The sequence below is a fragment of the Nannobrachium achirus genome (assembly GCF_963921795.1).
Source record: "Nannobrachium achirus genome assembly, chromosome: 2".
Classification (NCBI taxonomy): domain Eukaryota; kingdom Metazoa; phylum Chordata; class Actinopteri; order Myctophiformes; family Myctophidae; genus Nannobrachium; species Nannobrachium achirus.
Genome location: NC_137811.1, coordinates 51229304 through 51241723, shown reverse-complemented (window position 1 = coordinate 51241723; position 12420 = coordinate 51229304). Strand labels below are relative to the sequence as shown.

Sequence of the window (12420 nt, the reverse complement as noted above, 5' to 3'; positions counted from 1 at the left end):
TCTTGTCCTCTCAGCATTATTATTGGCGGAATGAATACATGATGAACCAGAAGGATCTTTTCAACCAAAAAATCTTTTGATTTGATTTATGGAAATGAACTCTTAAAGGCCTTTTTTTTGTAAACAAAATGTTATTAATATTATTGTTTTAACATTAATGTTCTTGATCCTCATCCACTTTTGAGCTTAATGTCAACTTTGCCCTAGTTTGCTTACTGTTACATAAAGCAGTAATACATAGGATTTGTTTTTATTATTATTGACTAATGGCTTACAAAATGATTAAATGTCACATTTTATTTAATATAGCATCTAAAATAAAACAATTTCTCAGGTTGATGTTGGTAAATCTGGGTGTTTGGACTTCGGGGACCTGTCAGGTGGCAGTGCCAAATCTCTTCGTCTAAAACTTGTCAACAGGACTCATGCCACCGTACCCATCCGCCTGGTCATCAGTGCAGTGAGTGAACACAATTACATTTTTTACAGTTTTGCATGACAGACGCCAGGTTCTTAAGTGTTCCCGAATCATCTTTTTGACACCAGTACTGCTGTGACCACCATTACAAAGACAAAGTAAAACTGCATTGGTATCTAATCTTTCCATCCCTCATGTCTTTAGAATGCCACAGCCTGGCGATCCTTCACCTTCTCCAAGGACCCTGTGGCTCTGACTGCTGAGGGGTCAGTCCAGACGGGTCACGTGACCCAGCAGTCCACCCCATCAGTGCTGAACCATGTGATGCATGCCAGCTATGGAGAGGTGAGTATAGCCAAGTCTGTGATCGTCAGGGGTGAGATGCCATGGGCTCGCGTGGGCTCAGCGAGCCCACACTTATTTTGCTGCACGCACGCGCGCCTCATATGCACAAACTAATTAACAATAAAAACAGTGTGCGTGCATAGAGGACCCACACTCTGTCTTGTAGTCAATACACTCTGCGCTGGATTTCAGTACAATTGTCACCTCTTGGTTTGTTATTTGATAATAACTATTGACTTTAAAGGCCCCCCCAAAACAATTTGTGTGTGTGTGTGTATAATTAAAGGAGAGTTTCTGGGTAAAATTGACCCCCATACCTCTTTAAATGTCTTCTTACAAGCTTGCAAGATGGTCCAGACACCCCATAGTCCCAATGAAGCATTATATTCCGTAACAGTTACGTATCAGTTCCCTGTACTCTATATAATTCATCCTAGCATTAGCTTCTCCAGGGCGCAGCCATTTTTTGTTGTCCCGCGAGAGAAGGCGGGATTTCAAGCTGAACGAGAGTCGAAAAGAGAAGCTTTTTGACCAAAAAATGGCTGCGCCCTGGAGAAGCTAATGCTAGGATGAATTATATAGAGTACAGGGAACTGATACAGAGCGAAAAAATTGACTTTGAAGCGAGAAAAATAACCGGATTAGAGATTGAATGAACGCGGTCCATTATGGAGCCATGGTCGGGTAGAAGGTGCAATCAAAAATGGAATATAATGCTTCTTTGCGACTATGGGGTGTCTGGATCATCTTGCAAGCTTGTAAGAAGACAGGTATGGGGGTAGGGGTGGCTCGGTATCAACATTTTGTTATCGCGGTTACCGTCCTCCCATTTACCGCCGGTATTGCGGTAATTACCGCACCCCCGTATCTATTAATTAACACATCTGCTGCCTCTTAATCTGAAGGTTGCTTGGTGCCTCGGGGCCACGTCGTTTCCTCCGTCGGCCGCCGCTATTATTTTGAAGGGCCGGAAGGGGGTTGTTTTTGTTTTTTTGGATTATCACTTGACGGCAACGATTACGTCATCTAGTCACATGACAGTGTGCGACAAGAAGATGAAGATGGCTGCGCCCTGCCTTTTGCCTTGTTTACATTTAGATCTGCTGCAAAATGTCTCAAAATGGCTATTTTGTTTAAATGAAGTTTCTTTATGGGCCTCGCCATTGACTTAACATTGAGGAGCTTCACTTCGCGTGCACGCCCAACGTGCGTTGTAAACAAATCGCCGACATTACCGATGCGAGCGGGACCGGAGCGACATTAAGTAAGTAATAATATCTTTACTGTATATACAGTAAGATTCACAGTCCTCACCGTCAACGGCGCCATGGTATTAACCCTTTCAATGACAATCCTCACCGTCAACGGCGGCGAAAAAGTTAAGGTTCGGCGATAAGACAAAATATTCCTATCATCTGCCCAAAATTCGTCTCTCCACGGTCCTATAAGCCCGACTGCTCGAGTTCCCCGTACAGCACAGTGGGTCTGGCTTTTGAAAGTAGCAGATCTACAAGCTCACAACGCGTCGCGTTCGCAACGCGTTCTGAGCTTGTAGATCTTTGCAGTGTCGGGTTACTATAGTAACGTAGGCTACAGAGGCGTCAATTGGGTATGGCAAGCTATGGCACCTGCCATACCTAGGCTACAGGGGGAAATAATAAAATGTACTTTCATCGTGCCTGTTGCTAAGGTAAGCTGTTTGTGAACAAACCAGATGAGACGGGTATAGTGATTGTGTACGGTCTGTGATTATGCAAACTCACGTCTCAAATCGCATTGATTGAGTGGTGATATAAACATAGTAAACAGGTTTTAGTTACCAGACTTGACAGAAAAGGTTGTAGTCGAACAACGACGGGCACACGCGCTATACTGTAAAAGTACTCACTAGCGCTGGTTTCATTTTCGGTTTTAGTCCTCGCGTCGCGCTCCGCCCGTATGAATAAAAAAGAAACGGCCACGAGGTATGTATAAACATACTTGTGTGAGTTGTGTCGTGTGGATTATGGAGAAAGTTTAACGCTGCTGACCGAGGCTACTGCACTGCTCCAGTGTCTACTGTGTCTCACTCTCTGTCGGAGACTGTGACGGGCCAAGCTTCCAATTGTTCCAAACATGTGGTGCGCGGCCCAGAGCAGAGCGGCATGAAGCGCATGCGGTCCTCGCTTCTCCCCCGTTTTAAAACTCGCTCGTTCTCAATAAAAATAGCCTATTTTTTGTCTTTTTTGACCGCGGTAAGGACCCTGACACCGCGGTAGGCCGCGGTATACGGCGGTACGGCGATTACCGAACCCAGCCCTATATGGGGGTCGATTTTACCCAGAAACACTCCTTTAAGATAAATACTCGGATTAGCAGTGCACAGACCATTTCACTAACTGTGAACAGACCTAGTTGGTGAAGCCTTTAACACAGGACTGCTGTCACTCCTGTAACATCTCACATTTTACAGAACATGGAGAGCTTTATAGTCTGGGTTCACTTCAGGGCACCTCAGAAGTACACGACATCTTCAGGTAATGTCCTGTATACCACAGTTTAAATTTCTGACTTTGAATACAGTCCATACTTTGCACATTTCAACCAAAGGAATGCATTCAATGCAATGCATTCATATTTCAGATGTTAGTTGATGCCATGTACAGTATGTATAGCTACTTTAATATCATTTAAATGAACTTTATTATACTTTAGTTCTCTAAATTCAGATTCTGAATTTGATATTTTTAAATGGACAAAACGCTGTGGTTAATGGCTAATACTAACCTAAATGTATTCTGTTCCTCAGGAGAACTGGGGCCGGCTGATGAATACAGTGCTCGAGTGGATATAGAGGTGGACTGCCCAGGTCCAAGTCATGTGATCAAGAGTATTCCTCTCAGAGCCAGGTCTGGGACTGCGAGGGTCCATGCTCCTAAAGACCTACAGGTAAATTAATTTAGAGACGGAAAGCTCCAACTTTTCTATCAGTCTCATCTAAGAAAAACTTCATTATGTCAAATCCTCTGGACGCCAGAGTGACGTCAGGTCCGCTGGCCGGCCCTCCCATTTGCCAGTTTTAATATAGGATAAGCTATATGTTGTTGAATTGTCCTTCAAGTATACATTGGTCTGCTTTTTGACTTGTCCTACTTTTTAAACTTGTCATGACCCAACCTGTGGTGGTCATGAACTGCTTGACTGCCTCCTTATTTATTTTGTCTAGACTGTCAGCCTCTCTGCTCCAGTGGGTAAAACTAGTCAACAGACTCTGCCATTAAAGAATGCAGGCAACATTGACGTGCAGCTAAGACTCAAGGTAATTCTGACCTTTGCTTTTCTTATTAGATGTGGGATTTGGGTAAGCCAGCGTGGCATTTTGGTATGATAGTGCCACCTGTTGTGGGATTGGTTTATTGAAAATGTGTCTCTTGTGTGTTCGTTGCTGTTGTTTCACTCTGTCTTGCGGTTCCCTCTTAATTTTCTCTTCTCGCTTGATTCTAACTCTTCATCTCTTTATCACTGAACCCAACCCTCTTTTGCTCTCCTCTTCCCCATTGTTCATTCTCTGTTCCACAGGGGTTAAGGTTCTCAGTCCTGGGGACTGATTTCAGTCTTGAGGATTTCATAGGGGCTATTTTAGTGCAAAAAAATAAATAAGGGGGAGGTGTAACGATAGCCGCGGTGTGAATGACAATGTCATCAAAACGCCTTTGAATTGGCCAGACTAGCATAGAATACAACAGAACTTCAGAAGATACTGAATATAAAATGACGCATGGATTGGCACACACCCATTCAGTGAAGGCAGTTCATAAATTCAGGGAAACACCCCAAATATTGGTGTGTGCTGCGCATGCCATATTTCTAACGTCACATATTGGGACACAATAATTTTCAGTCTTGGGATTTATTTTGGCTTTCAAGCTGGTTGCACACTGCACTGCGTTGTTTCGTTGCGTTTTGGAAATCCGAAATCCTCGAAAGCATTTTTCAGGCCAAGGAGAGAGCGAGAAGAGAGAGAGAGAGCAAAGGACCCAGTGGCGACAGCTGTGAAAATAAAAATAAATCAACCCTGGTCCGAAAATAAATACGAAACGGGCGGCAGTGTGCAAATGTGATTGACATAACGTGAGGTTGATTTTTTTTGTTCACGCACTCTGAAATTCACTCCGATATTCAGCCCGAAAAACGCAGCAGTGTGCAAAGACCTTAACCCCTGGGTCCATCTACTTGTTCTTGCTTTATTCAACCCCCATCCCTATATGTCCTCCATCCTTGTTTGTATGTCTTTCTGTCTTTTCTTCCCTCCTCTGTCAACCCCTTTTTTCAGTGATTTTTTTTCCTCTTTCTTTGGCTCCACAGAGCAGTGATGCTAAGGAGTGTTTTTCTTTGGCTCCACAGAGCAGTGATGCTAAGGAGTGTTTTTCTGTGACACCTGATGAGCTGTTTCTGAGAGCGGGAGAGGAGCAGTGCATTGTGGTCACCTTTACAGCACAGGGCAGCTGGAAACGCAGAGAGAGGTACCTGTCAATTCTCATACTTTGATTTTTTTTAAACATAACAAATATGTTATGTTTGTATATAAGTATAGATTAATTAATTATACCACATTCCTATACAGGGCTGTCCAATAAAAGATAATCTTTTTATTGAATTAGTTACAAAAAGTGCTTTCATGTGCTCTCAATTTGGCCTGTCCCCGACCTAAAGATTTCTATAGTCGAATACGATTGGCCTACTAATTATTATTATTTTGCATGTTTTGACAGAGATTAGTAGTCTAATTAGTCTGGTCAGTCTGACTGCATAACTTAAAAAAGTATCATTCCATTGAGGCTGTGGGGGTGCTTAATGTTTGATTTAACATACTCGCAGCTTGGTTTCTCCTAATAAATCATGATGTATCCTATTTTTGAGCGGTACTCCAATATCTGGCTTTGTCCATTTTTGCAAAGATGTAAGCCAAATTCGCGAAGCTTGGCTGCACAACAAACTTTGGACAAGGTGCCCAAAGTTTGTTGTACGCCCAGGGTTACGTTTGCCAAGCTTCGTGGGACACTTAACGAAATTAACTCATAAATAGCACCACTCACTTCAGACTAGGTTTTTTAAAACTACTGTCTTGTTAATATAGCAAATTAGGCCAATCTCTCACTCTAACAATAAAGGTAGTAATAATAATAATCTTAGATTGGTAATCTACTAAGACTATTCGACAAACTATTCGAGTTTATACTCAGATTAGCGCTTTATTAAACATTGTTTTCTGGACAATGAAGGACGCAACCCAAGGGACAGTCAGTTTCTGGCCTGTGAACATGAATTGAGATTTAATCGGAAGTGCCTTCTGTCTTATGTTGCTACTGTAGCCTGCTCACCATTTTGGTGCTACCATCCGGACCTCAGTATGAAGTAGCTTTGACAGGAGAGGTGATGACGGAGGACTACGAGAAGCCTGCCCCTACCTCGGCCCCTGGTTTAACTGGCGACGTACCCCCCATCCTCTCCAACAAACAGTTCATGGCCTGGGGAGGTGTCACTCTGGGAAGAGCTGTGTATGTTTTTTTTTGTTTTTTTTGTTTTATTTTAGGTTTGACCATGTCCTTCACTGCTTTCCTCTAGAGTTGCTCCGATCGATGGGTTTTATCGATTTTAGCTCTTTGACTCGATTGGCTGTCACCAAATTCACCGATATGTAAATCGATCTACATCCAAAAGAGCGTACAGAGCGATTCCTTAGTAAAGTCTGCGTGCATACATTCCAAGCATACCACATTCCAACACTGAACGTTGACAACAGCTGTAGAAGAAGCACGTGTGCGGTCTGCCTCGTTGCGATCAATGTCTCTCGTTTGGCAGTTTTTCTTTTTGTCAGAGAAAGACCACTAATTAGCAGATATTTGTTTTATTTTGGCTTAACTTGATGAACTTTTGGAATTTATAGTTTCATTCATAAGGAGACTGATGTTATTTCAGTTTAGAGTCAGACAACATTGTATTATGATGTACGTTATGTGAAAGTTGAAATTAAATTCATATTGGGACTGAGGTTCAGATCAGAAGATATTATACCATAGCCATTTGAGGCTGCCATTATCATATAGATAATATGTAATGTCATAATTCATTTTTGTCCCAATTCATTGTCTCAGGTGGTCTAGGTTAAGATTTTGTTTGTAGTCCTGTATTTTTCTTTAGTTACTGTAGCAGCATTCAACCCCCTCTTCAGTCAACACTTTGTCTGATATTGAAGCATAAAGCTGATACACTACTGTACTGAATAATGTTTGGAGCTCCCTCCTATTCAAGAGGTGAGTGAGTGAGGTAAGGGTAATGATTGTTTAATTAAGGGCAAACGAAGTTCCAAATCAGTGTCATCAATATGCTATGGGTTAGACCATTAAAACAAGACAGATTTTGTATTGACAAAGGTTAAATATTTTCCTTAAAATAAATCGTTATCGGCCGATCATGAGAAAAACGGTGACCTCGATCGATCCCAAAAAACCTGATTGGAGCACCTCTACGTTCCTCAGGTGCAGGTTCGAGTTGTAATAATCCCACAAGGCTGCTGCCGTTATGTTGTCTATGATTTGTTTCCCCTCGACAATCAAGGAAACACACACAAATACTGTAAAGATGTATTAAATATTCATCAGAAAACTATCAATAAAACCCAGAGCCTGGTGGTCTGCTTCCATTCCATTAGACATTTCTAATATTATTCATGAGAAGGGACTAAAAAGGAGCCATGGGGGATGTTTTGTTCTCGCAAGCCATTTCAAGATAATCCGCCATTTATTTCTACTCATTGAAGATCAGTAGTGTACAGAAATCAATGGAAAAAATGAAATAAAATAAACATTGTACATGCTGTATATGTCCTGCAAGGGTTTAAATGGCTCTATCCAGGATTTGAGCCCCATGCTAGTTGTGAGAATAAAGACTACAGGGGATTCTTTGGTTAGGTCATTATATTTTGCTCATTTAAGCTTGGAACTGTTTGTCTCTCAGGCAACAGAAGCTGGTGCTGAGGAACAACTCTCCAAACAACACACAGCAACTCCGTCTGCTGATCCGGGGTCAGGACCAAGACTGTTTCCAGGTAATACTCTAGTCTATAGACTGTTAATTGTTTTGTAATATTCATACCTTTATGGTTAGTCTTTGCTTCGTTAAGAGAAGATTGTTTTGTAATAGTCATACATTTATGGTTAGTCTTTGCTTCGTTAAGAGAAGAATGATAAAGTACTGTAGTTGGTGTTGAATTTGTGATAATTTATGATTAAATTGGAGAGCCATCCCAGTTGGTCAAGATGATGCATACTACATTAAATATATTCTGATTCATCTCAATTATTTTATTTTATTTTATGCTTTTATTACCAGTGATAGTATCATACCTTTATGGTTAGTCTTTGCTTCGTTAAGAGAAGATTGTTTTGTAATATTCATACATTTATGGTTAGTCTTTGCTTCGTTAAGAGAAGAATGATAAAGTACTGTAGTTGGTGTTGAATTTGTGATAATTTATGATTAAATTGGAGAGCCATCCCAGTTGGTCAAGATGATGCATACTACATTAAATATATTCTGATTCATCTCAATTATTTTATTTTATTTTATGCTTTTATTACCAGTGATAGTATTTGGTACACACTTGGGCCAGACTCATCTACTGTATTGATGCCAAATGAGCAATATGAAATAAATTAAGAATAATATTCTGTTACTTCTTATAATTATATAATGTATTTGTCACTCAGCTACAGAGCATGTTCAGTGCAGAGGAGCGTTTGAGCAGACACGGGGAGCTGTCCATTCGTCCCACAGAGGATGTGTCGGTCCACCTGCTCTTCGCTCCCACCCGGGTGGCCTGCATGCTGGCCAAGCTGGAAATCAAACAGTCTGGAGCCCGGCCCTCACAGCCAGGGGTCAAATTCACTGTGAGAATCAGTTATTTTTTTAACTTAATTTTTATTTGCAGCTTGTCACATGTACATCATTCACAGGGTCAGAATTTTTACATCATTTTGATTGTCACATTTCAGTCCATATTAAGCATCCGTGGTGTCTTTCTGCTGGGTTGTAAATTCAGTCCATTTCTCCCATTTCTCAAGGAACAGTTCTTGTATCCTGAGTTTGTAAATATCTCAATCGCATATATTTCCTCCACAATGCACAGTCACTGCTCACAAGTTGGAGGGTCACTTTTATATCACAATCTTGTTATTGCTTTTTTGCTGGCTGCCAGCAGCACCTTGACCAGATGCATGTCATCTCCATGTGCTTTCCTGCGTCAAGTTCCCTAGATACAGCACCACACTTGTCTTTGGTATCTTTATTACATCCCAGTACTTGTACATTTTTGGACAATTCCAAAATATTTGTTCGTGGTCAGCGTCCATGTATCCACAGAATCTCCAGCATGGTTGTTTCTCTGCTGTGACTTTTCCTCTGATCTTTGGAGTTATGAAATATCTAATAACATTCTTCCAGCTAAATTCCCTCCACACTCTAGAGCTTGTGGCCGTGCACTGTGTCTTACAAATATTATACCAGTCGTTCTCGGCAGTCTGCACCCCAAGTCCTGCTTCCCATTTCTCCTTGACATATAAGGTAGAGGTCTTCTTACTTCTTACTCTTAAAAAAAAAAGGCGAGCCCCCCCTTTCCATTTTTTATGCGCTATAAGCTGAAATGGTATTTTGTGAGTGTCTGTGATGATGCATTTCCTAGTAGGGAGGCAGGACATGACATTGAGCAGGATATGTGTGCTTCTCAGCCAGGCACAGGGCCGCCGGGCTGAACAGCATGGATGCCACTATTTTCCCATTTTCTTTAATGTATTTGTTTTTACTTATACATTTCACTTAAAGATATGCTCACAAATCAAACCCACATCCATTCCAGCACAAAAAGACAATGCACTAGTACCTAAAAAAACAAACCCACATCCATTCCAGCACAAAAAGACAATGCACTAGTACCTCAAAAACAAAAGATGCTGTTGTTAATTTGCACACCTCAACAACAAATCTCTTGGCTGCATCTCTGTCCAGTATTGATTCAAACAAGTCTTCTTCAGCTTGTTGAGGTTAATTGTTATTGTTAAAGGGGCGTGAGACCTCAGCTCGTCCCCAAAGCCACACCCCCACAAGCCAAAAAACATAAAGGGGTACAAACGCATCTGATGAGTTTTGCATCCTGTAAGATAAATTCTCATATGCCGCAAGCCTTTCCAGTTCACTCAATTATTCCTGCATGGAGAGCTGCTTCCCCACCATGATACTAGTCTGGATCCATTCAATATTCATAATGTCACAGATATGTTATTTGCAAGTCTTCTAACCGCTTATGGGTGCTTATCTCGGGCATGGTGGCATGCCAGGTGACCTCCAGGTGACCTTGGGACACCAAGGTCACCTGGAGGTCACCTTGGGCAACTAAGTAAACGATTTCAGAAGATGCAGTGGTGAATCAAGTGTCTGTTACTACCTATTTATCTTTCAGAAACATTTAACTTTTTACAGTAAATAGTGTACTGTTTACCAGTAAAATTTGATATGTGGCCGACGTTTATGTTGAGTTCATACAGTACCACTCACTCTCTGGTGTCTTTCAGAAAACAAAAATTAAATTTCAGCTCAATCTTAAATAACTTTTAAATGGAAGCTTGCTTTGGCACACTTCCTGCTTATTCTGTCTCTATTACTGCTGCCTTCATTCTTCTACATGCTGTGTGGTAATTTCCATGGTTATTATAATTTTTTACGTTGTATAACAGACGCCCACACACCCACCCGTTTTGCTTTCTTTTGCTCTGCTGATATGAGTGCTTCCAGCAATGTTGCTCATGCTGTGTTTTAATTTTCATAGATACGATAAATTTTGGCACACGATGACACACCTCCCAGCTCTGCATCGCATGCTGTGATGTAATTTTCATAACTCTTGTCTAACTTGCTATTCTAAAACATTTACGTACAAGTGCACATTTTGTCTCCTTTGAGCTCTTCGTTCAGCTAGTAATGCCAGTGCTTCCTCTGTGTACATGCTGTTTATTCATTTCCATATCTACCCCCTGCCACTTACCCAGCCCATGCAAAGTGCCTTCTGTTTTAATTGCAAAACTTTTGTATCTTCTACTTTCCTTTTTATAAAAATGGTGTCTATCTTTGTTTAGATTCCCCTGTCGGGGTACGGCGGCACCAGTAACATCATCCTGGAGGATCAAAGGAAACGGGCAGACGGCTACATCGCTACGCTAACGGCCATTGCCGCTGGACGGGTCAGCAAGGTGTGTCTGTGTGTGAGGAACACCGGCTCCAGGGCGGCCTTCATCAAAGCCATGGCCTACTCCGACATGCAGAGCCGCTCCGTGATGGAGTCCTCCGTCATTAGCCTCGCCCCTTCACAGTTTGTGCTGAAGGAAAGGACGCAAGAGGTAGGAACAGATGTGGAAGATGGGACTGTTTTAATGAAATGGAAATGTGTGTAAACGTACAGTAGGTTAGAATTGATATAGAAGTATAGAGTGCTTTGTAGGTATTGTACTGCAAGTATTTTACCGGTAAAGCGGAGGAACATTCTAGTGGAGTATTTCGGTCTGACATTGGCCAAAATGATTATTTTATCATTATTATTTTTTGTGGTCATTTTTGAATAGAAACTCGTGTATGAAGCTTTTTTTTTTAATATATATATTTTCGAAACATTATTTTCATTTTAGCATCCGTTTTTCAAGAACAAGTTGACTATAGCTCCTTTAATATAGCATTCTTCTTGGCACTGCATATTGCCTATGTAGTGCATGATTATGTTTGTATTTGACTTGCATATTCTGCAGGGGTGGTCAAAGTGCTCACATTCTTTACTTGAGTAAAAGTATAAATACTGCAGTGTAGAAATACTACAAGTAGGAGTCCGGAATTCAAAATGTACTAGAGTAAAAGTACGAAAGTATTGGCATTCAAAATGTACTTAAAGTACCAAAAGTAAAAGTACAAAATGTTTGAAAATAGATCGTTGAGAGCATGTAGATCGGCTATTTTCAAATAGCCACGGTATAAAATAGGACTAAAATGGTTCATGTATTTTTTATAATATTGTATGTTTTATAATATTATAATTTATATCTGCAAAGTAACTATATTCAAATAATTCTAGTGGAGTAATGGTACAATATTTGGATCCGAGATGTAGTGGAGTAGAAGTAAAAGTATTGGAAATACTCAAGTAAAGTACAAACACCTCAAAATTATACTTAAGTACAGTACTTGAGTAAATGTACTTAGCTACTTTACACCATTGATATTCTGTGTATTACATAGTACAGTATTTTGGTGTGTGTGTGTATCTCCAGGTGATTACGGTTATGATGAAGTCCACTCAGAGGGAGCAGTCCCTGTGTCAGTCTGCCAGTGAGCTGCTGGCTACCGTGTGTCTGTTCTGTGGAGACGAGGTGTCCAGGCAGCAGTACAGGAGGTCAGGCCACACTGCTGTTCTCTTTCATTCACAGGCAGGGGCGTCACACCAAATTCTGGGCCCCCCGGTACAAGGATTCACTGCGGGCCCCCCATGAATGTTAACTATTGAAAATAGCAGATATACAAGCTCACAGCGCGGCACCGAGTGCCGCGCTGCGAGCTTGTAGATCTGCTATTTTTGAAAAGTC

General features: G+C 41.2%; 1 protein-coding gene across 1 annotated transcript in view; it reads left to right on the top strand.

Moving 5' to 3' along the window:
- cep192 (centrosomal protein 192) overlaps window positions 1–12420 on the top strand; it is a 47171-nt gene that overhangs the window by 22796 nt on the left and 11955 nt on the right. The window contains exons 28-38 of the mRNA XM_080720389.1: window positions 335–460; window positions 623–763; window positions 3216–3279; window positions 3552–3691; window positions 3969–4061; window positions 5147–5265; window positions 6115–6300; window positions 7760–7850; window positions 8512–8691; window positions 10930–11190; window positions 12109–12230. Of these exons, the coding sequence (XP_080576515.1) occupies window positions 335–460; window positions 623–763; window positions 3216–3279; window positions 3552–3691; window positions 3969–4061; window positions 5147–5265; window positions 6115–6300; window positions 7760–7850; window positions 8512–8691; window positions 10930–11190; window positions 12109–12230 (1523 nt within the window). The remainder of the gene's footprint in view (window positions 1–334; window positions 461–622; window positions 764–3215; window positions 3280–3551; window positions 3692–3968; window positions 4062–5146; window positions 5266–6114; window positions 6301–7759; window positions 7851–8511; window positions 8692–10929; window positions 11191–12108; window positions 12231–12420) is intronic.